This window comes from Lates calcarifer, linkage group LG11 (assembly GCF_001640805.2).
Source record: "Lates calcarifer isolate ASB-BC8 linkage group LG11, TLL_Latcal_v3, whole genome shotgun sequence".
Classification (NCBI taxonomy): Eukaryota; Metazoa; Chordata; class Actinopteri; family Centropomidae; genus Lates; species Lates calcarifer.
The window spans coordinates 7,139,578-7,167,049 of NC_066843.1; the positions used below are offsets into that span (position 1 = coordinate 7,139,578).

The 27,472-nt window shown below is 41.4% G+C and overlaps 2 protein-coding genes across 3 annotated transcripts; both read left to right on the forward strand.

The window, feature by feature from the left end:
• The first annotated feature begins 1,233 nt into the window (after nucleotides 1–1,233).
• Nucleotides 1,234–12,161, forward strand: gpr146 (G protein-coupled receptor 146). Of its 2 annotated transcripts, none has more exons than XM_018705089.2 (2): nucleotides 1,234–1,421; nucleotides 7,559–12,161. In XM_018705089.2, exon 2 carries the CDS (start codon nucleotides 7,600–7,602, stop codon nucleotides 8,599–8,601), a length of 1,002 nt encoding a protein of 333 aa, XP_018560605.1. In that variant the 5' UTR covers nucleotides 1,234–1,421; nucleotides 7,559–7,599; the 3' UTR covers nucleotides 8,602–12,161. The 2 variants fall into 2 exon arrangements, with proteins under 2 accessions (XP_018560605.1, XP_018560604.1); XM_018705088.2 differs by having other exon boundaries at nucleotides 1,239–1,597.
• Nucleotides 12,162–19,756: 7,595 nt separating this feature from the next.
• Nucleotides 19,757–24,793, forward strand: gper1 (G protein-coupled estrogen receptor 1). Its single transcript, XM_018704991.2, has 2 exons — nucleotides 19,757–19,834; nucleotides 21,274–24,793. The coding sequence occupies exon 2, from the start codon at nucleotides 21,677–21,679 to the stop codon at nucleotides 22,778–22,780; it is 1,104 nt and encodes a 367-aa protein (XP_018560507.1). The 5' UTR covers nucleotides 19,757–19,834; nucleotides 21,274–21,676; the 3' UTR covers nucleotides 22,781–24,793.
• The last annotated feature ends 2,679 nt before the right edge of the window (nucleotides 24,794–27,472 follow it).

Here is a 27,472-nt window from a genome sequence, read left to right on the forward strand (position 1 = left end):
CAAGCAAGGATGAAACTCAATGCATTTACGATGACTGCTGTAACGCAACTAATGCAGCACCTCCCACTCACAGTTCACGTTTCTTCCAAAAGAAGATGTCTTGCCATTATGTTAGGCTCTCTGACCTCTGTCAGTCCCGTCTGTGTTTTTCTGAATGTGTTTCCTGTAGTGCTGCCTTCTGTGGTTTGGGTTAGCTTATGATTAGCAGGCGTTCAGACCAAACATCCCTGCATTAAAACTAGGGGTTTGCTTTGATTGGGGGTGTGTTATTTCAGGTACCGGTGGAACAGTGAAATACAAGCCGGGGAGGGGGATATACATCAACACATGATTTTACAGCTTTGGAAACATCATGTTTTTTTTTCTGAGAAAGTTGTAGAGAGAGAGTTATAGAAATGGTCAGAAATAGCCTTGATCCTATGTCAAAAATGCTCTAAAGCAAGTTCTAAGAGAGCACACTGGTGCCTTTAGGTTAGGTTAGGTTTATACTTACACCGCCAAAACACTATTTGCCTGTGGGGTTTCTGTTTTTTCATGTACTTCAAACAATGGTGACTGAAACTGAGCTGATTACGTTGGAGTCGGGGCTGATAAATGCTGAACAAAAGTAACTTTTACTGAAAATACTGCAGCACAGGAAAGAGAGAACATGTCAGAGGAAATGGTGAGCATGACCATTGAATTGAATGCAGCAAAAGGAGGGTGAATTGTGTAGGGGGAAATGCAATGCATACCAGGCTGACCAGCTATTGCATAGGCTACAGCTCTGGCTATGCAATAGGGTATGCAGCTATGCTGTACCTATGGCATTGATTCTCTGCAGAAGTATGAAGGGGCCTTTAGGGTTTAGGTTGGTTTATTAAAGTTACCTATAACAAAACACCAATTCCTACACAAGAGATCTGTAAGGTGTTTTTGTTTTTTTATTTTTCAAACTGAACAAATGAACTGTTGAATGAAATGAGATTCTTGAGATGCACCTCAATACTGGATGGTGCATACAAAAATAAAGAAGGGATTTGTGTTTCGTATGATTGTGATATTTAAGTATGACTTACCAAGCACTGCTCTGATGAACGGCTGCATATGAAGAGTTTATTGGGGACCATCCACTGCTGAAGAAGGCAGGGTTTCAGGGTTTGAGTGCGTGTGTGTGTGTGTGTGTGTGTCTTCCCTCTCGGTCCCCACCTCCCTGCCCTCCGTCCAATCAGCGTAGAGAACCGGCCATTCGGGCCTCGAGTCCGTGGAGCGGCATCAGAGCAGAGCGGTGCGAGGAGGACGGTGGGGGGAGGGTCACGTGTGTACACACTGTAGGGCTCAGCAGCACTCCAGCAGTAGTAAAGTCTGCAACAGACGGCCCCTTTTCAGAACAAGCCTCGTCCGGAAAGTTGATAGATGAAGAGCGAGTCAACCGAAATGCGGTAAAAACGGTTTGTTATCGCTCTTTTTAGGCTTTGAGAACGCGGGGAGAGCCGAAGTGTGTATTTTAGCATGTCCTGTTTGTCAGATGAAGCGATTGAGAAATGCCAGTGGAAATGCTACATCCAAACCCAATGCCTCCGTAGGTTTGTCACCGAGCCAAATCTATACGTTCCCGGTGAGTTTTGCTCTCTTTTCTACTATTTCTATCCACGAACGCGATAGGTTTGCATCGCATTTTCATCTCGCGGTGGTGGAAAAGTGGATTTACACCGCTGAAGGTGCCTGTGAGTGGCTTTAGTTGTACCAACAATAGCCGCAGAAATGGTAGAATAATAGTAAAGCCGTGACAGCTATCCACGCTTTGATCTGCGCAGTCAAGTGTGATGGAGGGACCCCGTGTCCTCAATAATAATAATACTAAGAGACCCCGATACGCTGGTTTGTTTTCTTATTCTTGTTCAGCAGTGGCGGCTCCACGGTTTTAAGGACGCATTTTATATTTGGGAAAGAACACCTGAAGGTGTTTCTCACGGGATCAGTTTTCTTCAGTGCTGGGAAATAGCTCTATCAGTTTAATCAGAGACCTCTTGAGTTAAAAAAAAAAAAAAAAAAAAGAAAGAAAGAAAGAAAAGAAAAGCTCCTTCACAAGAAATTTTAACACCAAAAACAGTTTTACAGTTGTGGCAGACTGCTCTTTAGATGAATAACAGCCCTTTTCATCTTCCATTGAAACCCACAACTAATGGGATGTCACAGTGAGTTTGTTTATTTAACCATATGTAATGTTTATAACCAGTAGGCTGCAGGATGAAGGCAGCCTGATTTACTGGATCAGTAAACTCAGCCTACTAATGTATCTCCTTAACTCCCAGGCCATCAATAAGTCATTAGTAACTAGTTTTTAAACATATGTACAGACTTGTGTTGTCATAAAATATAAACTCATAAACTGCTCAAAGCATAATTAATATTACATTCTTGTATTCAAAATGTACATGAATATTCACCTAGTGTGCGCAGTTTTCTTTTTATTTTGTATTTTCAACACTACTGCGTCTTTGTTTTGATGAATAAAGCTTTTAAAGTCACTGTTTTGTGAGAGATACTAACAGATGCTTATTTGCTACTGCTCAGACTTAGGCTAGTAAAGATAACGTGTGGACGGAAGTTTCAGTAATGATGATGATGATGATGATATGGTAATTATGTTTTTTACATGACAGCCAGCACATAAACCTGTACATATTACACATTAACTAGAGAGCTGAGCTATTTAAGTGCTCAGATAAGTCTGACCTGGCACCAAATTAAATGCTTCTTGAGATCGGCTTTGCACTTGTTTTTGTCAACTTCATCCATGTGAGCAAAAGGGACAAAAGTGTCTGTGTGTGTGTGTGTGTGTGTGTGTGTGTGTGCGCGCGCGCACACGTCTGTGACTTAATGACAGTAAGCCTGCTTTGTGCTGACCATTGAACTCTGACTTTGTTGTTGCCTGTGACAGTTGAACAAGTTGCTGAAAAGAAGCTCATGAGGCTGTCGAGACTGACCGTGACTCGCTCTTGACCGGAGTCTGTTACACTAGAACTTGATGTTAGGAAATGACTGTTTTTCCAAAGCAAACGTGACGTCATTGCATGTCCTCTGTGCCGCAGTGAGTGAATGAAATCATCAACATTTGGACTTTTATTTATCATTTATCTTGTTAACCATTCAAGATTTGCAGATCGACAGATTTTGAAAGAATGGTGCTAAGCACGACATCTGTAGTTGGCAAGCAATCCATTCTGCTCACACACAAATTCAGGTGCGTTGTCTCAATCCTGTCGGGACTGATAATGATTTGGGGAAAACGTTCTGAATTATATAAAACTTCCCCACGGTAATGGAGTCAGTGGGAGCTTAGTCATTTTAATTTGCAAAATGTTATGCAGCATTATCATACACCTGAAGCCAGATCCCTCATTAATTCTCTCAGTCAATGGGCTGCTTTCCAAGAATAATAGGCAGCTGAGAAGATCCCTAAAACCAGGAAAGATTTAGGGTCTTCTTTAGATGAATCATTTACATCTTAATGGACTCTCATGCTGTAAGTAGTCTGATAGTTTTATGGGCAGTTACTTTGAATTATGCTAGAAAATTCTGCCCATCAAATGTCACTCTGACGCTGCTAAACAGTTATAACGTGTAAATGTGAGACATGTAATCTTATTTTCTTTCTGTAGTACTTCTGCTGCTGCTCCACTGCACACTGTCTGCAGATATGAGTAGCGAATCATGTGACATCACTCAGTGCTTTCTGAGAAGGGCCTGTAAATTCCAGTAAGGATATATGAGGGGTGTGGGCCCAGTATGTCACACTACTCCCATCAGCCCGCGAGATCTGGCATCAAAACAGTGAGACGTCAAGCACGTGTGCGTCACTCCTACGAGATCGCCTTTGGTGGAGCTGAAGTGTGCTGAAGCAGGGCCTGCCTTCAGCTCCCCCTCTGGGAATATTTAACTTAACCACTTTTGACATGAAGTGGTGTAAAAAGTTCAGACAGGCCTTAATCTCATCTACGACTGCAGTCATGTGCAGGAAGAACACAACAAAGATTCTTAGTTTAGCTTATACTTACTTATTTGTGTAGTATTAAATATGGCATTTTTATGGGAAGCAGCAGAGGAGAAGCGGCCATCTTTCTCCTGGTTTTATTATCTCATCTCATGCATATTTACAGCAATATATGTGTAGAAATGCTGTATGAAAGGCACAATTCTGGAAATGTGATCTTTCATGTAGTTACAGGTATCTGCATAAATAATGGAGAGTAATAGGAATGGGCAGCATGACCAAAATCAGTCACTTCTGAGTACCAGTATGTTATAAGCACCTGCTAGAGTTGCAACTCCTGATCATTTTCATTCAGTGCCATAGGTAGAGTGTAGCACACATACCCTATGCCATGCCTATGCCTAGAAATGTAACTACATGTGGAGTCGGCATAGACCACAACAGCTATGATTGGTCCACTTGGAAGCATTGTATTTCTTCCTACCTCAGTCCACACTCCAATACTCCTGTCCCCTCAGTCGGTTCAGTGGTCATATGCACTCTCCTCAGTGGTCATATCTCCTCTGATGTCTTCTCACTTTTGAGTTGCAGAAATTTCAGTAAAAGTGACTGTTGATCAACCTTTTCACGGCGCAAATGTACGCACATGTATAAATGCTCACAATGGCGTAGGCTCTGTGTCAGTCCTACCCTATGCATAAGTATGAACTGGCCTTAATAATGTGATAATGATAATGTTGTGTGGCTATTACAGTAAATGACAATAATACAATAAAAAGAAAATTTCTGTACTTAAATGAAACACAACTACCACAACTCTGTATTCCTCAGACAGTACACATATAACAACCGAAAATGCTGCCAGTTGTTTCGTTCATGTTAACAGCAAATCTCCGACCTTCACTTAACCCCAAACAATGTCACCCCTGTCTACTGACAGAATCTGAAACTGGTCATAAAATGAGATTGTCCTCATTACCTTGAATGAAAACACTCATAGCTCATATTGTACTGAGTGTGGTGGTGCCTCTGAGTCAGGAGGAGTAGACGTCTCTCCTGTTTTTCCCTCAGCTGAGTGGAAAACTAGAGATTTCATTATCACGGGCTGCTGGCAAAATGTGCAGAGCTAAAGTGCAGTGACTTTCACAACAGCCGGGTAGAAGTTGCCCAGAGTGAATTGATGCAGACAGAGCAAAGCAAAAGTAGTGGTTGCTCACAAGCCTAACATGAAAAACCCAATTTAAATTGTTATTAAGTGTTGGTCCTAGCAGCTGAATATATTTTCCTATGTTGCAGCGACTTGCAGGATATGCAAAGTAGACAAATCATATTGAAGTGACTGGAATTTTCTTCACTTTTCACGTGTCATTATTCATTGCATGGTAACTATGCCTTGACTTGTTTGTTCTAGTTTTAATGAGTGAAATCCTTCCTCTGATTTTAAGAGGAAGGATCCAATGGTTCATCTCAGGTGAAATGTCACTTCCAGTAGGAAATACTAAGGTTTCAATTTCCGCAGTTAACTTTCAATTTACCTTTCATCTGTACTTCATCGCCGTTTTGTCAGTGTCAAGATCTGAGATGAGATACAGGGTTAATCTTATCCACAGAGGCACAGGAAACAGGAACTATTTCTTCTAACTTATGATTTTGAAATAAACTATTTCAGTCATAGCGGTGCTAAGTTTCTGTAGTATTTGATCTGAAGTCTTGATTAGTGCATATCTGCTTGTTCAAGACTTCTTTGGAAGCAAAGACTCCTTTTCATGCAAAATTATGAGGTGCCCTGCAGCTGTCGGAAGCTGCAGAGTGAGCCAACGTGGTAATGAAAGGGTGGCAGAAATGTCTGTATACAGCAGGTGCTAATGAATGGGGACAGCCAGCCACAAGGCAGTGAGCTCTCTTTAATAATCACCAACTTCTCTTAGAGTCATTTTCCCTTTAAGTGATGAGAGGTTGTTGAAGGAGTGAAGGGTGAATAAACTACTATACATTCAGACAATAGTACAGAATCAATGGGAGACGACCGTGGCTAATTATGCGCTTTTGTTATGGTCTGTTTTAGTCAATGAGTCACCTAGCTGCTGGTGTTAGAGAGCTATGTTTACAAGGGGGAGTGTGTGTGGGGGGGTTACCAGTGCTCCTGTTCTGGGAATGACAGGTTTTTTTGTGAAGAGTAACTCTACACTTTCTTCCTCCCGATCCCGTTCCAGTCCAGCTCTGAGCTCCAGCCTCCACTATAGTCTTACTGCAGCCAGAGTAGTATAGAGGAGGGACTGAGTCCTTGGTGTGTGGTGTGTGTGTGTGTGTGCGTGCGCGTATGTGCGTCTGTGTCTGCGGCTTAAGGCCAAAACAGCCCCTCTGTAGTGGAGTTACGTAAGTAAACGGAGGAATGTTTCCCCTTTACTGGCATCGTTACTCATCCTCCTGAAAACAGAACTCCCTTCCTACACTTTGTTCCAGGGTAATTTCTGTTTTTAAGAGGAGGTTTCCAGAAAATTCTTGCACAGATTAGCACATGTATTTTTTCCTGTAAATTGTATTTCCTCAGAGAATCTTTTTTTTTTTTTTTTTTTTTTTTTTTTTTGTTTTATGCAGTTTTGAGATTGAAGCCAAACATGTGGAAACACAATAGCCAAATTATCACAGAGGAAACATAATACGGTGAACTTTAGGTGACTTATTTCTGTAATCCTGCGATAGCTTTGTGATCTTTCTTTTCCGTGTCTGAAGCTATTTGAATAATTTATGTAAAATGACCAGAGTAAATTATGCAAAGGGAGCATTACATAACTTTTTAAAAACTTGCATCCCCATATCAGGCTTCATCCACAAAGGCTCCCGACATATGCACGGCCATTTTCTCTGACCTTGCCCTGAACTCCAACCCCACAACTCAATCCTCACTGACCCTACACCAGAGCCTGTGCCACATTTCACTCTTTATAAATCTACCCATCATCGCGTGCCCAGCCCAGCCCACCCCACCCCTCCCTCCTTCAGTCAACTTGGCAGTAACCTGAACAGAAGGTGCAAATGCTTAACTTTAAAGACGTGTTCTTCTTTATCTCTGCTGCTTGACCATGTGAAAAGCATAAGGGCAGCTCCACACAGGCAGCAACAGGCCCCGCATGTGACTGTGACAAAGAGAGAAAAAGGGGAGGGGGGGGGGCGAAGACAGAAAAAGCTTGCAGAGGCGTCAAACAAACGCAGTTTTGTATTCTTCCACCAGAACAAGGGCCTCATTTGCTCTAGCCTGCGTGGCTCTCAGAGAGGAGAAACAGTGGGTTTTGAGGCTGAGCTCGCAATTGAAACATATTGTGGGGCGTCTGCATTCAGCCAGTCAGATGCAGTGAAGTGAAATTAACAGTGTTACCCAGGGCATAATAGCCGTGCCGACGCTGACGTGTTTTTTGTGTCAAGGCCGGGCTTGCTCCTCTAGCCAGCACAGAGAACCAATAACAGAGAGGGTTGGAAATGTACGCATACAGACTTGTGTATAAAACATATGAATTTGTGTGCACATGACATTTATTATTAGTGCAGTAACTGACTCCTTTCTCCCCATCTTTCTGCCTGCAGTCGACCTGTTGAGAGTGCTTGACCTGTGCCAGAGCCCAGCGATGTGGATCTGCATGGTTTACAATGAGACGGACACCAGCGTGGACTTCCGGCTCTGCCAGGACTTTGGGCTCATCCTGTCAGTCTTCTCCCTCATCTACCTCCTGGTGTGCTTCCCCCTGGGGCTGTGCTACAATGTGCTGCTGGTCGTGGTCAACCTTTCCAACAAGGTGTCCATGACCATGCCGGACGTCTACTTCGTCAACATGGCCATCGCAGGCCTTGTGCTCAATGTGGTGGCGCCCGTGGAGCTGCTGAGCTCTACCTTCACCCGCTGGCACGCATGGGAGTACAACAACGAGGTCTACATCACCCTCCTCATCCTCTTCAACATCTCATCACTGGTCATCATGTACTCCACCACACTGCTCAGTCTGGACTACTACATAGAGCGAGCGCTGCCTCGCACGTACATGTCCAGTGTGTACAACACCAAGCACGTGTGCGGGTTCATCTGGGGCGGCGCCGTGCTCACCAGCTTTTCTTCACTGCTCTTTTACGTGTGTAACCACATCTCCACAAAGATGGTAGAATGCTCCAAAATGCAGAATAAGGAGGCGGCGGATGCCATCATGATGTTCATCGGCTATGTGGTTCCAGCTGTGGCTGTTCTTTATGCCTTTGTGCTCATTTTGCGCATCAGGAAGGAGTCCACACCTCTGGATCAGGACTCCGCTCGCTTGGACCCTTCTATCCACAGGCTACTGCTAGCCTCAGTCTGTGTTCAGTTTCTACTGTGGACCCCGTACTACATGACTCTGTTGGTACACACTGTTGCCGGTGCACCGGGGTACACTAGCAACACACATTACCTACCTACCTATTATTTCCTGAGATGCGTGTCTAAGCTGCTGGCTTTCTCCAGCAGCTTTGCGATGCCTCTCATGTACAGGCAGATGAACAAAAACTTCTCCAACAAGCTTCAGCGGCTGCTCAGGAGGCTGCACTGCAGAGACCAGTCTTGCCCCCATGAACGCTCAACAGTGCAGCAAGTGGTGACGTGAGATCAACCCTCCCTCCCCTCTCTCTCTCTCGCGATCTCCCCGGAAGATCAGCAAACCCGCACCCCTTCCACCCCCCATTTCCACCTCATGGCCTTGCCGGCACTTATCTTCCCCCCACACACACCCCTACAGAGCCAGTATCTGACTGAGCTTCCTTGCTGCTCTGGACTGTGTTAAGAGCGACGTAGCTAACTGTGGAATTTCCTGTCACCTTCCAGAACTTGATCTGATCCATCCTGCTCTGCAGTGAGTGAGAGGACAAACCAAGCAAAAACCACTAAGTGCTATTATGTTTGTTTTTTTTTCACAGAGTGAAGCTCTCCACTAAGACACTTCGGCTTCTAGTTTCAGGGCGGTAAATTTGGCACAATCAGCCAATAAGACACTGATGAAATATCCTGTTAGCAAGGGACTCCCAATCACTATACCTTTGCACTGGGTGTTGTTCTGTGTTGAATATATTTCCTGCTCACAGCATGCAAGTTTGGCTAATACAGAACTGCCTAAATTTCACTGTAAAGTCTCAATATGCTATGTGATACGATTTATTTTGATCTTTGTAGCGTTTCCTCCAGCTTTCCCTTAACACACAAGCAGAACCAGTAAGCTATAAACTTTAATTATTGAGTGGAGTTATTTTGTTTCTTAAGAACTCTGCAGCCCCGCGTTGATGGATGGCGACTGGCGTATCAGCACCCCACCACAGCTAATGAATTTGCATCGTGTGTCAACACGGCAAACCAACATTTGTGTGAACGGCACTGTTTACTGCCCAAAAGCTAGAGGCCTTGATCACTTGAATGAGAAGGCAGCTCTACCTTTACAGAGCTGAATTTTCCTCTTACTTAAGTGTTTTTAGAGGGAATCCTCATTACCAGAGTAAATATTCTTTACATTTCAAAGTACAATATTAATGGTTTCTCCCAGAAGTCGCAGGTTAATTTCAAAAGGTATTTTCTTTATTGCAGCTAGAGGTGGGTGCTGGTATGAAGAGATGTTCTCGTTTCATTTTCATAGGTTGAGTTCAGAGGTTTTGATCCACTCACAAGCATAAAGAGATTATTCTTGCATATGTCAAGCTCCACACAACAAATATTATAAAATACCCTTATACACACCCACACCACTTTTAAGTCACACAGAACTACATGAAATGCTTCTATAATGCTCATATTCAGGGTTCAGACATAACCGGTATACCTCGTGTGATCTCTGCTGAAATCACGTCACCTGTTCAACCATAAGCAGTTCAAATCATCAGAACTCATTATAAAATCAACTCATTAGTTTGACCTGATTGCCTCAGCCCTGTATGTGATTTTTGTTAAGATTTGTTTTGCTTCTGCAGGAATTACGCATGCAGAGCCTCACATAGGGTCAGTGCAGTCCCCGCAGGGTCACAGAAAGGACCCTGAGGAGATGGCATGTACATTCCCTAAACTGCATGCACACTCATGAGTGGTTGGGAGGGTTTGTTCAGCGAAAATGTGTAGCCTGACTGGGTCACACCAGAGGCACTACCATCAATTCTCACAAAAGTGTGAAAAGACTCGGCCTGCCAAGCACCTGCAAACAGTGTGTTAGACACAGACATAGAGTTTGAACTGTAATGCTGCTCAGACGCATCACGTAAATCTGCACATTATTGGCAAAGCTACTTTGCTTTCTTGCCTGCCACTTAATGAAAATTGAACAGACAAATCTAATAGAGATGAATCCCCCAGTTATAAGATGAACAATGAAATGTTATTGTTCCTGCATGACATCTGTGTATTGCTGCATTAGTGTAGTTTTTATTTGCTTTCTGAATGAAAGGGCCAGTTTATTAATCATCCTGTGAACAGATACACCGGCAGTGTGGTGGGGAATTCACTTGAAGAAAAATGGAAGGTGGACGCACTGTTATATCACTCACAGACAACAATATATAATAATCACTCATCTTTGTAGAAGTTTTTAATTTACACCTTTGTGCACAATTGTGCTTGGCTTTGACTGTAGGATATAACAGACTGGCCAGTGATGACTGTGGTATGAAACAGTGTCCAACAATTTATTCTTTGCTGCATAGCCCCACCCTCATTATGTGTATCTACAATCAGTCAGTGGGAAGTAACTGTTTATTTTCATCTGAGACGGTGTTGACATTATGTACTACAGTATGTGCTGCCCCACTTGGGAAAAAAAAGGAAAGAAAAAAAAACTCTTGCATATCGTGACACAGTTAATCATTATTTGAACTCAGTTCAAAGTCCTAATGCCTACTGTTCATTCAAGATTGGAAGACAAACAGTAGGACAAGGTCAAATGATAAATGGTTTGAATCAAAGCTTGTAACGGTCTGATGGAGGAAATTTAAGCAACACTTCTTAACAGTGGTGTCCATTTTAAGCCCAGAATTGGTGCACTATACACTGTGAGAGATTCCAGTTGTGTCCACATTGATGTTTACCAAAAACTAAATTATTATTTAATCATTAGTTCCAACAATGACACTTGAATTATAGTGAACAGAGTTGAATTTGTCAATTTTACATTCATTTCATGTAAACTAATCTGACCACAAACACTCAACAAAACTCAAAATATGCTATTTTGATAATAAAAAAATGTAAAGTAGTTTTAAATTTCCATCTGCATCTGAATCAGCATCAAACCACAGAAAGTGAATGACAATCATGCTGGGTTTTTTTGTTGTTTGTTTGTTTGTTTTTCTTTTTCCAGAAAAGCTAATCAGAAGTCATTTCCATTTAACTTTACCATATTGCTGCAGCACCACCTTGAGGCAAAATAGTTTTGCAAGTTTGCTTGGAGTTGATTTGTGCATGTGTCATCTAAATTTGGTTGCTATTACACAATACATTCAAGAGTTAGAGCAGTTTATGTAAAGAGGGCCTCACTTTAAGCATGAAGTTCTAAGCAGTTTTCCTTAGTCCATGCTTTTATTTTTAAAATTTTGCCGAAATACATCACAGCGTTTTTGAAATATCTTTCAAAGTAAGAGATGTGGCCTAACATCATGGCTGAGGTTATAATTAGCAGTCACCACAAATTGACTGACTGCACGATATTCACACCCAGCAGCTAAAGATTGATCAAAGTGGGCTCCAAATCACACCCAACTCAGATGACTCCTCTGTCTGTCTGGGTTTGGTTTGTTATTTCAGCGGGGCCGTAATCTCACATCAGTGCAAAGAAATTGGGAGTGATAATCACCGAGTTTAGTTAAATTGCTGAGACAGGCCATGCATGAAAACACCCTCAGAGTTCTCGTGTTTCGAATGTATGCAGGTGCATTTTAGCTATTTGAACGGCAAAACCTCAAAAGTCCAGATGAATCCACTTTCAGATGTGATGCTTCTTTTGTGACTGTGTATGCAAGTGTAAATGTATAATACAGAATAATGTGTATATATTGTATGTGAGAGATTTACAGGAAGATACCATGCTCTTTCAACAAAAAAAGTACAGTATTATTTTCAGAGAGATATATTTAGATTCTGTAAGTAATCTACTCAACTGTCAACTGAGTCAAAGACTGATTAAACAATAAACTAACATGGATGTTACCACTCCTTTTTATCTCTATGAAACCTGATGATATTTATATCATGCAGTCTTGCTGACAGGCTAACAAAATGTGACAAGTTTCAGCTGAGACAGTCTTTGGAAATGGTGCCTTGTCCCCAAATATGTCCCTTCAAATGGAAAAATACCTCCTCTTACTTTGGCTTTTTCACTTGAAAAAGACTGGCTGCTTCACTAAATTGGTAGGTTTTGCTTTTATCTGCAAGTCAAGTGCACATCAAAACCAAATGCTGTTGGATTCTAGCTCTTCAACCCTCTAATCCTGTGATCAGGTCAGGGCAGGTTGTCCTCCCTCTTGAGCTGCGGTGACAGTTGATGTGAAGGATGCCACAGCTCCCCTCACACTCGCCGCGCTGCTAACAGTAGATTGCTTGTGGCGAGACCCTTTAACCGCGCCACTCAGACTGGGGAAAATAGCAACATTCCAGGGATTCGGGGAATTGTTTTGTCTTCTGTGGGTCTGACAGGCCAATACTGCTGCCATTCTTACTAAAAACAATGTTGTGGAGGCTACATCTGATAACAATGCTGCAAACAGAGCTGTGCGGCCGCCTGCAAGTAGGACCTGAAAAAAAAAACCCTGCAAAGCGCTGCAACAGGAAGCTAGCAGAAGTGAGATGATGAGGTGATGGATCACACTGTGAAAATCTAACTTTATAATTAGATGAGTTGCAATTAAAGCTCAAGATACTGAGGTAAGGTGCCACAATATGCAGAGGAGTAGTCATAATGCATTAGCTGTTGTTACTACTGCACTGTTCATCTCTTACAGACAAGCCCTGCAACAATAACAACACTGTATATTGCACAATGGTGGATGTATTAACAACATCTTAGGAGCCAAAACACAGAGCCAACCATAAGAGGTCCAGCAGGAGGAGGGGGAGGTCTTGAATTATATGTACTACATCTGGAAATGATATGATAATGGAGTGAATTGAACATGGTTGTCATGGTTGCCGTTTCCCCCTCTGAGGACTAGAGTTTCACAGGGCTTTGATTCAACTCTTAGCTCAAGCAAACAACACAAATCATCAAGTCGGATCACTCACTGTGTATTTAGTGTCTGTATTTATATGTCATTTTTCATTTTTAAAGAACGGGAAGCTGATGATGCAAGACGTTTGGATTTTTTAATTTAGCTGGAAAAAGTATGACATCATTAGCCTGTCTGGAAATGCACTCGTCACAAAGGGCGACAAACCAAATAAGGTGCCAACCACATTTGCAGACGCTTTTGTCCCAAGTGATGTGCAATGAGGTACAAACCAAGTCACTGCGGGTCAAGAAGAGGCCCTCAAGAATGCATGCTGCAACAGTCAGTTCCATGTCCCACTTGACACAAGTGTAACATGGTTGCGGGTGCATAAAGTGAGACAAAAGTGCATGGCATTTTTATTCTTGAGAGAGACAGAGAAGTATAAGGTGAGTAGTTACTCTCAAAAGAGGGAGGTATTTGAGCTGGCAAATGAGAAATCCATCAATAAATTACTTTAACTGTAATTCTTCTGTCTTTACTGTCTAGTTGTTGCTGTGTGCACTTAGCTTACAGTGGCTATAATCAACATTTCTATAGTGACAATTTATCAAATGACAATGTGAAAACAATGTGACATGGGTCGATTGCAGTATTGAACCTATAGAGAAATGTCACCTGAATCTGCAGCTCCCCTCAGTTTTATTGAGTTTGATAGCAAGCTTCAGTGCATTGTTTAGCTGTCCACAGCAGCTGTTAGCAACAACAACAAAAAAAGCTCTAAAAGGCTGCTAGATAATATGCCCAGCACAGACACAGTTAATGACCATCTGGTGAATATAGTGGAGCATTTAGCAGCTAAAGAGCAAGATATTTCCCTCTGGATTTGGTAGAGACCAAAAACAGAGCTAAGAGAGAGAATATTGGACTTCGATTCACCAGGTGGCCAGAAACATGACTTCAAATGAATGATAATGTTCCACTAAAACTGTTATGTATGTCCATGTTGTGTTCACAGCTGGTTTCTGCTGCCCCTGAATGGATAAAAGTGTGCAGGCTTAAAGCAGCAGTTTTGGGGGGAATTATTAACCATTTGTTTAACCACCAAGTCTCAGTCCAAATTTCTGAGTTCAAAACTTGTGTATTACATGCATGCATGGGAAGCAGTACATCAAAACAAGCTTCAAAACAACAAAACAAAACAAATCAGTGATACCTATACGCTTGTGTGAGCCATGTGTTACTCCCCCACTTCTCATAACCCAGTCTCAGTCTCTAACACTAATTGGGCAGCAGATCTCAATATATCTCAAAGGTGAGGATTTGCCAACAGCCATTTATACACATCCTTTGACCTTTAGTTAGTACCTGACTTCCAATGAGAGACCAAGCATCTTGAAAGATAACTAATTAACATGTTGTGTCTTATTTGTTTTAATCAAATATAAAGCAAACTGTACAAGTAACGATCTACCATTTCACATTTATGTCCCTGTCTTTTTTTTGGGTGGGAGCAGTTGCCAGGCAACCACCAGAGAGACTCTAGAGCCATGCTAGCTGTTTCCCTCTGTTTCCAATCCTTGTGCTAAGCTAACTGGCTGCTGGCTGAAGGTTTATATCTAATGAATAGACACAAGAGTGGGATCTTAGCTAACTGTCTGCCAGAAAACAAATGAGCATTTTCCCATAATGTCAAGCTTTTTTCAACTATTAACTTCACCTTACTGATGTATATTGTTACCTGAAGCCTTATGCGTTCAAAACTGAAAACTGAACATCTGAAACTGAACTGTGCGTGTCAAATTAGATGTTTCACATTGTTTTCCTCGGGTTGCATAAAGTCAAAGCGTACCAGGAAAAGCTTTTAACTACACAAGCATTTGTCGGCGAACAGGGTAATGCTGACATAGCACAGTTTTTAATGTGCTGCATTAGTCTTAATGTTGTTTTTCTCCTTTAGAGGTTCAGCCAGACCAAAAGTATGAGGGTCAGCTTCAGTCGCACATACAGACATCGAACATCAGACCACCTATGTAGTCAGAACATTTGGCTTGTGGCTTTGAATGTTTTATCTGGCTGTCAACCAGGTTTCACACACAGCCCTAGACCACCATCGTTTTTCTTTATGTGGGTCATATTGGGCTGCAGAATGTAAAGAGGAGAACAAGATGAGACAGGTTGCAGCTAGTGCTGTAGAAATCTATCTCATACTGTGATCAAGTGTGTCAGACAGAGGGCGGCAGTGGAACAAAAACCCTAAATCCTACAGGAAGAAAATGAAAGTGTCAGAGTCTGAGCAACTGAACAATATTTCTGAAACAACACTGATCATTTAAAAGAAATCGAAGAGCATAGGTTGGGGATTTTGAGAGTACACGCAGGGGAAGAGAACAGGAGATGATATAAAGGGATCAAATAGAAAAGACCACCAGGACCAACAACACAGATAAAACAGGATCAAAACATTTGAACCGATTGTTGTTGGCTGTACCTAGAACATTATTCCTTGACATATGTGAAAGCTCCCACCATAATGAATCCCACAGAACAGAGCAGAGACTTTATCTTTGATCCACCATGTCACTTCAGCTCTGGGGAGGCAAGTGGACCATAGGGCAGATACTTGAAAAACAATCCACCCTTCCTCCCCACTGCCAATCTTGCTCTTTGCTTTTCTTCCTTAGAAAAGAGAGCAGAGAAATAAACACACACACACACACATACTAACAATAAAATCCCAGCATCAGCTAAATATCAAACATGGCCCTGGAAGCAGTGCAGAGGAGCTGGACTGCGCAGGATGTTCCATCCAGAGGTTGTGGTTGTGGCTGTGGGAGATGTTGGATGGAGCCAGAAGCACATCAGACTGGTAAGTGGAGGCAGATGAGGGTGTTGTACCCCTCCCTCCCCATTAGACCTCCCACTTTCACTCCCCCAACCACAAGCAGTTAAGCCCCACAACTTCCCATTAGCAACACGGGTAATGTTGTCTTGTTCATTAGACATCACTGGATGGGAAGTGCTGTTGTTCTTTCTTTCATGGGGAACCCCTTTTTCTTATAAGAAAACAAAAAAGCTATTATAATAATATGCTTTTACAGTTATGGCAGGATTTCATGGTTATCATAACAACAAACCGAGACCAATGCATATGTTGGCTTTTCCTTGTCATTTACCATATAATTCAATCATACCCTGAAGCCTCTTTGAAAGTTTTAGATAAAATTCTAACTGTTGCTTTCACCTTTCATCTGTTAATTTATTTTGGTGCAGAAAATCACTTTAATAAACCATCCTCATAACCACATCAGTCATGTCTCTGTTTTCAGCCAGGGCTTGTGTCAGTGATCTTCATTTTTTCTTCATCTTGCCAAACATTATTCACCGTTTATGCCAGTGGGCCACCCAGTGGACATAAACAGGGAGTGCATCCTCTCTCACAACCCCCAAGCAAATTAATGTAGCTGGAAAGGTCTCATGGAGGAAGTAGCTGAGGCCCGGTATGTAAATCCAAATCATGGAGATGGTGAAAAGGCAAAAGCTGAGGCCAGTCTAAGAGGTTGGAGATAATATGCCTACCTTTTTCAGCCATAAAACTGACAGTAAAAGACATAAAACAGAACAAGCAGTCGCTATAAATAATTTTGCTGCAACAGATTGCACTATTTCTTCAAGTGGTTTATATCAGGCTTTCCCATTGTACATAATTTCAACCATTGTTAGCACCTAAAAGGTTTTTTCTTTGAGTCACTCTTAGAAGTACATTATCCAGATGAGGCTCACTGTTTACTTAACCTTATGTTACCTTACTTAATCAGTTCCTTGGATGTGCTTTCTAATCTGGAGAAATCCTACAGTCAGTCAATGTCACAGCTCCTCTCTTTAGCTTTGTTTGTGCCTTTAGGGGGAGTTATGACATATGAACTAAGTCTGCTCTCTACTGGGCTTAAAACAGTGGTATCAAATGTAGTTTATTTGACGATAACATGCATGTCTGAGATCTATTTCCACCAAATATAACTAATTTTACCCACTCTGCTTGAGTGCTGCGTTTGAGTAATATTTAATTATCTTGGTTTCATTTCCTGTCATCACTTTTCAGGGAAATATGCTCTTCTTCCTTTCCTCTTCCCCCCTCTCTCTGACAGTCTCTAGCACCCTTCCACTGGACTGATCTCAACATCCTCGCTTTCCCCCTTATCTGTGTGAAGTCATGCGGACTGAATAACTGAGATTTCAGGTAGCTGGGAGAAAATTGCACAAATCTGTCTTGCTGTATGACCTCTTAGACCTTCTGCTCATGTCTGTCTTCATCTCAGCCACCAAGTTGACTTTCTAACACAACCAAAATCCCTTCCTTCTCTTGAGAGAGACCCAAACTTGTTTGTGCCAGCAGGGCTACCAGCTGCCGTACTGACCCTGTCTGCTCCTTAAGACCGTCGCTGCTGCTCTGCTGCTCCGTTTCCTGACTGCCAAAATCAGCTTCTTCAAGACATGAGGCTGTGTGCCATCTGTACTCAAATCAGCAAGAGGTACACTGTTTCTCCAAGATGAAGCCAGTGCTTGGTCCATCTGTCAGGGGCTGCCTTCATTTTTCCCATGCTTAAACAGTACTGACTTTAACCAGACTCTAACTGAGCCCCCAACTATTCTGCATCACTCCACCCACAGCAGTTTTCTCACTCTTACCTAAGTCCCCACATGCTCCTTGTCCTTGCCAGTCTGGAGGGAATCATTACCATGTTCCCAGAATCCTATGTTCCCCAGATTCATATGGCATATAATGGGAAAATGACAAAGGGCCTAATGTTCCCACAGTCCTGAGTTTCCCAACTCTTTATAGCTCATAATGGGAACCTGAAAAGGTGTTTCCCCACAATGTGGGAACTCATCCAAGGTTTTCTGTTCCCCAGTTCTGCTTTATGGCTGTCAGTATTTTAGGCCCACATTTGTGGGAACTTATCAAATGGGTTAGGGTTTATGGTTACAGTCAGGGTTAGGGCTATTGTTCCATTACAACAAAGGATAATATTTATGAAATTTTACTGAAACAGGTTAAATTTGACCCAAACACAAGGAGGGTTAATATGTGCAATTGAGCTAGGGAACAAAAGAACATATGATCATGGGAACTTAAGACATGGATAACGTGAAGAGAGCTGTATATGGTATATGCTTGTGTTTCCCTCTCTACCTGTGAGAGACTGAGAGCATTAACAGCAGTAAACGAATAGGACAGCCACAAATAGGACTGGACAGAGCCACACTATCGATGCATGATATGCAGGTTAGCACAAGCATCGAATAGGCTATGTAGCATGTTGAGCCAGTGACATTCGGCTTTCTCACCAGCAAACCCTTTGGGGAGAGATGATAGATAAAGAATAAACAATAAAACCTGATTATCACTCCACAAAAACACCCTATAGCAATATGTTTTCACAGGCTTGAAACTTTCAAAAGCCTGCTTCTGCCACACCAAGAGCTCCTTCCACCTCTGTCCAAGCTTAAGGTATGGACGTCAACAGTGCAAACTCAGTCCACTGACTCTCTGTTGTTACTCATATCACATTCAAAGCCAATGCACAGTGCTGCCTAAGTAGCTGTAACTCCATACCTCCAGGCAATGATCCAGCCTTGACTTCTCTCTGCCCTCCGGCTGTCTATGAATGAAGTGACCTTCCCATCTTTGTAAGAACCTCAGAGTTATTTACAAACTGAAAATCCATGTAGTCATGAAACACAAACCCAATTTTGTATGAGGATTCCAAAGTTATTTCCTCTACCTGCTGCTGTTTTCCATTACTGATGATTTGAAAATAAGTCTACTTGACCTTAATAATAGCAGGTCTAAACAGATTATGCAGGAATTAGTTAAATTAACAGCATTATCCAGTATCATTCAGTATGATGCAATCTGTTAAATATACAGTATATATAGCTCTGTTGTAGCAGATGTTTATTGTGTGTCTGCAGGTATTGAATATGCAGTTAATGCATCTAAAGAGACACTACACCAGCCAACACCACATCAAATAGGTCTCCATAGTCACAGTTTGCACTCATAGATTAATTCAAATTATGTTACTGTTACTCCTTGCCCAGGAGCAAAGGGTCTGTTCTGTTTCCCTCTTATTGAGAATGAAGGCTCACAGTTTTATAAGCCTTATCTGAATGCAATTGTAGTATTGAGGATAAACATTAAATAAGCAAGGGTCAGTGTCTTTTGTTGTATGTGGGAATCAATAATCAATACAGATCTGAAAAGAAACTATCTTGGAAAAACTAAAAAAGGTCAGGCACAGTGTGTTTACATGGCTGTTAAGACCAAGAGCTAGACAACCCAGGTGAACAAATACTGCAAAATAAGTGGTTTCCATAACAACGCAACCTGGTCGAGGCAAACTCTGTACCATATTTGCTGTCCAAACAAAAAAAAAGAGGCAGAGAAAAAAGGGGAATCTGATGAAGCATGGTGACAAACCATGGATGACAGATCATCTCTTGGCTCTCTGTCTCATCCGCCCTCCTCTCCTTTCCAGACAAGGGTTGGGCCAAACAGCAGGTGGTGCAGAAGAGAAGCCCCGGACATGGGATTTACAAACCTCTGGCTCTCTGACTTCTGCACTGGACAAGCATGGAGGAGCAACAAATCCCAAATTTCAAAAAGTAAGAACTGCTTTTGAGTTTGATTTTGATATTGATTACTTCATGTGGTTGTAGTGTAGTACTTTGTGTGTTTAATGACAATTTCAAGTAGTGTCTTAAAAACAAGGGCAGTTTACAGTAAAACTATAATTGAGTCTAGTGTACTGTATGTAATTATTAATTTACAGTCAGTAGGGTGCCTGGTCAGTTTCAGTGTAGATGGGGTATTCACTCATGTCCTGTGATGTACATTATGTAATCAATTAGTGGCATGTTACATTTCTCCTAGTGCAGTTTTACTTAATCTATGTCTCACTGGTTTAGGTATAATAAAATGTGCAGATATAAACATGCTCAGACCAAAAGAACTGTTTCAAAAAGTGTTGCAATCTGTTCCAGAGAAGCTTGGGGATTTCATGTATCTAATTAGAGTAAACCAACTTCTGGGTGAAGATAATTTCTCTGAATGTATCTATGAATAATATTTTTAATAACAGGAATGTTTTATCATAAATTAGTGACAGAACATTATGTAGTTGGGTCATGAAAGTAGTTGAGTTCATTGTTCTTATCATTTCTCATGTTTTTATGGGATTTTGTACCCTCCCTTAAAATTAAAAAGGAAAGTCTGCATGCTACTCACGCTGTGATATTTATCATTTATTTACTGCAGAGTACCTTTTAAAGCAAGGATTTTAAAATCATAGTTGACATTTTCTTGCCTGGACATTATTTTTATCTCATTTTATTCTCATGTGTATGCATGTTCTGACCCACTGCTGAGAAGACTACTGTTAATAAGGATGCATTAATATTGCAGAGGGTGTCCTCTGGTGGAAATAAAACCCTAAGGGCTGTGAATGTTTGCCGGGCATGTTTGCCAAACACAACTCAGTCTTTCTATCACCAGGGAAAGTCTGGGATTTGGGGCCTTATAATGGTCAATTAAGAAAGAAGATGGTCCTTAAATGTAAAAGCTTTCATTGAATATAAAGCACAGATTGTTTCTTCGTATACATCAAAAACTGAGCATGATGCGTGTGGACTGGAGCCATCAAAACACAGAGGTTCACATTGAGGTTTGTTAAATTTTAATGGCGCAATATTTTTTTCATCTCGCCAATTGATAGTCATTAAGTCAGCACATGCCTGTTTGAGTGAACGCAGATTGGCCAAGGATTTCTAAGGAGAATTTCAATGCATCTGTTTAAGTCTGAAGCTTGAATGTTAATGTGCTTATTTTGTTGCCTGCCGTCCATTTTGAACCCCTGTGAACCCAAAGTAGACTTATCATTTTCATACATGATCTTAAATTTTTTTTAATTGTTTGTAAAAAGTAAGACAAGTACTATGCTGCTTTTGTATCTTAATTTGGAGATTGCTGTTTTTTCAAGTCTCTGCACCTAATTCTCTTTCATGTTCTGTTTTTTTTTTTTTTTTCTCGTCTCTCCTCTCCACAGCTCAGGTGTCACAGCAATAGTGCCTCTGGCCTAGGCTCGCTGAATAAAGATGCACATGGGCTCTGGGAGACAAAGCAGCACTCAAATCAGATGACTCAAAAGAGGAGAAAGAAAGCCACCTTTTAATCTCAGGTCAACAGTTTGGACGGTGTGAATGATGTGAGTCGCCAGATGACAAAAGGCCAAAGTTGATTTTAAGACATGGAGGTGCTTCAGTTTTGTGTCTGGGATCTGTTGGCAGATGAGCCTTGATGTCAACATGGGGTCAAACAAGCCGTAAATGTTTTGCTGCGCTCACCTGACTTTTGTCAGCACGCCAATGCAGCATAGATGATTTACCCTTTAAAGAGACATAACTGGGAACGAACACAGTCTAATGATGTAGCTGCTACAGGTGACTTACATGTGGCCTATGATTCAAGACAGTCCAATTACAGTCAGTATGGAAGTGCAGACAACCTCTTTAGTCTGGATATATTTGAACAGGACAGAACAACTGAACACTTCATATGAATACAACACTACAGATTTGATTGAAGACTCAGACAAGTACCAGTCTTACATAATTGGTCTCTTCCTTTCCTGTCTGTACACCATCCTCCTCTTTCCTATTGGATTTATTGGTAACATCTTAATCCTGGTGGTGAACCTGAACCACAGAGAGAAGATGACCATCCCCGACCTTTACTTTGTCAACCTGGCTGTAGCTGACCTCATCCTGGTGGCAGACTCCCTCATCGAGGTCTTCAACCTGAACGAGAAGTATTACGACTACGCTGTCCTCTGCACCTTCATGTCCCTTTTCCTGCAGGTCAACATGTACAGCAGCATCTTCTTCCTCACGTGGATGAGCTTCGATCGGTACATCGCCTTGGCTAGCTCCATGAGCAGCAGCCCGCTGAGGACTATGCAGCACGCCAAGCTCAGCTGCAGCCTCATCTGGATGGCCTCCATCCTGGCCACGCTTCTCCCCTTCACCATAGTGCAGACCCAGCACAGGGGCGAGGTGCACTTCTGCTTCGCCAATGTCTTTGAGATCCAGTGGCTGGAGGTGACCATTGGCTTTTTGGTGCCCTTCTCCATCATTGGTCTATGCTACTCTCTGATCGGTCGCATCCTCATGAGGGCCCAGAAGCACCGTGGATTGTGGCCACGGCGGCAGAAAGCCCTGCGCATGATCGTTGTGGTGGTTCTGGTGTTCTTCATCTGCTGGCTCCCAGAGAACGTCTTCATCAGCATCCAGCTGCTGCAGGGCACAGCTGACCCATCGCAGAGGACTGCTACCACCCTGTGGCACGACTACCCGCTCACAGGCCACATCGTTAACCTGGCAGCTTTCTCCAACAGCTGTCTCAACCCCATTATCTACAGCTTTCTAGGGGAAACCTTTAGGGACAAGCTGCGTCTCTTCATTAAGCAGAAGGCCAGCTGGTCAGTAGTGAACCGCTTCTGCCACCATGGCCTCGATTTACACCTCCCCGTGAGGAGCGAGGTGTCGGAGGTGTGACTGCTGAGAAAAGGGACAACCGTTATGAAACTGAATCCACAAACTACACCCAAGAAATCTTCATATCAGTGATATATCACCCAGTGTGAAATATTACCTCAGCTTTCTTTCAACTGTTGTTTAGCTTCGCCTCATAGTTGTACCAGTGTCTCAGTTAACGTGCTCACTTTCTGAACAAAAAGCACCAAGAATGTGCACTCAAAAGCTGAAAATGACTTGATGTGTGTATCTTTTTAAGTAGATAACAATCCACATACAGTACTTAAAGCTATTTCATGTTTATCTGCATGTTGGACTGTTTTTCTTTAAGTGTATTTGGTGTGATATTCCTTGCGCTGGATGGTAAAGCAGGCATCAGTAAATGAAATACTAGTGAGAGGCAAAATGTCAACATCTGCCCTAGGAGCACAGCCTGTGCACAAAAGTAACTAATGGACAGATGAGTCTTAGAAAAGAACAGTGTAAGTGTGTAAGACAGACAACAGTAGAGAACTTTACATTGTGTGACCTCCTTATATAAATCCTCCAGGGCATTTTCTGGGTGTGTGGTAGGGATAGCAAAGGCTGCGTCACAGCTAAAGCAACATATGTAGAGGAACTACTGCGTCACATAAAATCTAATCAGGCTATCCATTTCAGCTGCACTAGAGGAGTCATTTCAGTTAAAACTCCACGCGTGCTTGCGTGCTGTAAAAAGTAAATGTGGCATTTATCAAAAAACTCAAGCATACCCACCGTCCACAACATTGTGACAAGTCATGACGAAATGAATGTTGGGCATCTGAAAACAATGTACTGGCAGTTCAGGACATCACAGTTAAGGAACAAAACTGAGGACGCCGCAAGAAGCAGTGACTCGCTTTTCACTGCCACCCTCTGAGATAATACAGCACCAGTTTCTTTGTACTTTTCCATCCTGCTTTTTTATCTGTATTGGACTGGGGGGACATGGCATGTAGTATTCCAAACATTCATTGGACAATGCAAAACAAATATTCACAAATGTGTTTTATTTTCAAAAATAAAGAAATGCCACATTTTAAAACATATAAAATGAAAGTTGTTGATTGATTCCAATTGCAACAAGTTTGTTTTTTAGATTTCAAAAATAGCAAACAGCATTTAAATTAGTTTTATATATGTGTGTCTAAGTATTACATGGAATGAATAAAGGGTAATGTAGCTATACCCTTTATTTCTGACTTGTTATATATAGATTTTGGGATGTGGTAAGGCAAGAATCAGTGAGTGCTCATTTGAGTTATTACCCTACTTGTCAGTTCCTGTTAGCGTGATGCCGGAGCAAAGAGGCAGGTGTTGTTTTGCCAGGAGGGGATGAGACTGGGTAAACACATCATTCAACATTGATAACATGAAGCTGCTTCAATCTTTTGTTCTTACCCGTCTTAACATATATTACGGTGATAAACAACAGTGGACAAACCACAGACATAAGTAATGGACCTGCGACAAACAATTTTCCAAGTAAAACGTGCTTTATCTACACATTTGTGACTGTTTTTTGTTTGTTTGTTTGTTTGTTTGTTTTTTTGTCTGTGAACTGATTCAACTAATTTTTCTTTCAAATCCACTTAATATAAAAACTGAAATCAAACATATGACATCAGACATGTATCGTTCTCAAAGACATCACTGGATATTCTCTGAAAGTCCTCGCTCCTCATTAACACAGTCATCACAGGTTAATGTAATGTAGATTACCAGGCTACAGAGGTGCATTGTAAAAATTCTGAACTGTTTCCTATCAGAGGCCTGATAGTAACCTGTCATAAAGTTTTACAGCCTCTTTGTTTGTTGATCTGTCAGGACAAATATTATAAATTCTTTTTCTGTGATATCGCACTGGTTGTTTTCTGAAATTCAGTAGCGCTTTCAGTCATCTGTCTACACTGAATATTTACTCTGTTATTTATATTTTTGCAAAACCAAACACAATACAGCATCATGTACAACCAATTCTGTGCATTGGGATTTTTGAAGAGATTGTTTGGTATGGTCTAAAAAGAACACAGGAAACTCTGTCACACCTATAGGATGAAGATTGTTCATCAGTATATAAAATCTGTGTTTTTTGCCAACCTGTGGTGGGCCTGTGCTATGTTTGTGCATGAGGCAGCAAGAGATAATGGCGTGACTGGGAAAAACAGGAGTCCAAACCACAAACTGTTATTCCAGCTGTAACAGTCCCAGCAGCCTGGGAAAGCAGCGCAGAGGATTGTTTTGAGTGATTGTTTATTAGAGGTCGGCAAAAATGCAAAACTTGTTGTGGTACATGTTACTAAAGATTCTTTTTACGTGATGTTTCCATTACACAATTTTATGTCCCCAAATCCTTTACTGTGCAAAAAAAAGACATCCAGTATGTTCTACTTTTCACAGTTTTGTCTTTTAATCTGTTAACCTTGACAAAGAGAGGTTTACATACAGATTCTGTGTTTTGTGGGTTTAGATGTGTGAAGGCTAAAATCATCTGTTAGCAGAGCCTTTCTTTAACAAACCCACAGAGGGCACAAAGACAGGAAGAAAGGCGAGTAGCAATGCAAGTTCATTGATATAAACAAGCAACACCTAGACACCAAAGCCAAGACCCCCCTGGTTCAAACAGAGGGGAGAGACAAAAGGATCATCTTTACATCACACTTACACACATCTACACACACACACACACACACACATTTGGGATGCTGTGAGAAGAGGTTGACAGTGGACTGTGTGTACAGCTGAGACTACTGAGTGAGGTTAAAGGTTTTTGGTGGCTGACGTCACAGAAAGGAAAGAGGGTGTGACTTTTCCCCTTGCTTACATCCACAATACTTCCTCTGGATGATGCTGGATTAAACAATGGGTTTGAGAGCAAAAAACAATCTGGTAAAAGAACTTATAATACTATATTTTGGGTTTTTTCATGTGTAATATTGGGCTGCTAAGTCCTAGAGCTTTTTACTGACTAAACTGAATGAAGAAGTTAAAATCATGTCGTCATTGTACCCATTAACCCTGCAGTGTTCTCAAAGGCATCAAAGTGAAAAAAACAACATGTGATCCAGCACAAAAACCCTGCAATATTTATGTCACACTGATCAGTTTTTGGCCAGATTTGAGGATGTCTGAGTCTACAAAAATATATATATATATATATTTGTGGGTTTTGGAAATTTAGGAAAATCTATAACCTACTGAAGCAGCTGAAAATATGCAGAAAACATCTTACATAAAGGTGTCTACTTTAAAAGTTTTCTTATGTAAGAAAGGTATACTGGACATTAGGGGTGGGGGCATGTCAAAGTAATTACAACTGGATAGACCAGGGCTTATGCATAATGACAAGGCAGTGCACTCGGTGGACCTTAGCAGCTGAATAATGGATTAGACATATAATTGCATTTGTAAATTAAAATGCCTCACAGGAAAAAAAAAAGAGTTGGACAGAACCAATTAAGTTCCCAGATTCAGAGGGAAAGAGAAGGGATTGAAGTCTGACATGCTTCAGTAATGATGGAGCAGACCTCATCAAATTGCTTGACAATATGATGGCAATATGAAAACAAAAACTCGATTATTAACACCAAAATTTAAATTTGGAAAGTCACACTGGAGACAGGTAAAAGTCAGGAAAAGTCAACTTTGTAATTAAAAAAAGAAAAAGAAAAGTGATCTCCAAAACCCTAAAAATTATTTTTTTTTATCACTAGCACTGAAATGTGTTATAAAATGAAACCTGTTGCAAAATCAGTTACATTTTGAGCTGGAAGTGCATCTGAAGGCAACATGACCACTTGTAAGAGTCTAACATAGAGAAAACGTGAGGTTTTTCCCACTTCCCCCATTACACACAGCTTCACCTTTATTAGAGTTGTGATATTCACAAGTGAGGTGTTAAAAGTCAGGAACTGTTTTGCAGCTTCGTTATTAATAACAAAAATGCATTCAGTGCAGCAAAAAGACAAAAGGTTAAGGACGCAGGCAGTATGTCCTCGTGTAGTTTCTCAGTCATTGAGAGTTTAAAAATCTTTTTTGGATAGTAGACATAACTGTATACATGTATATGACAAATTAATCAATTTAAAGTATTCACACACTGTTTGGTCTTTAAGCTGTTGTTTCACTTGCATATTGAAAACATGAAATACCAAATGTGTCTTTAATGCAGCTGGTAAGTTTTTCCATAACTGAAATGAAAAAGATGACTGATCATAACATAACTCTACAATTAGGCCTACCACTTGTTGCTCCTCTGATTGTGACTCTTTAATATTATGTTTTTTCATCAGCTGGTGGATTATATCTGAAGTAAGGTTATTTATTCATTTAAATTTTGTTTTTGTAAATTGAGACTTTGGGAAAATGTCAGAACTAAGCAAATGTCATGTTTTTATTTGGTGGCTTATTAAAAATTGGATGAGGCTTAGGGCCTAGTAAAATTTTGACCTCAGCAGTTCTAAAATCTTGTGTCCAGTGTTGAAGGAAACATTCCTTTTACTTCATTTCAAAAGTATATTTATTCAAAATAAAAACAGTACGCTGATTCAGAAGGTGTAATAATACAGGTAAGTGCATCGGCTATAACAATGCAGAGAAGGTAAACACTGGTGTATCCATCGCCTTCCCTTTGCAGCGCCCCCTGCGTCATTTTTTGGTGCTTGCAGTGCACTGGCGTGCAGGCGGACGTGC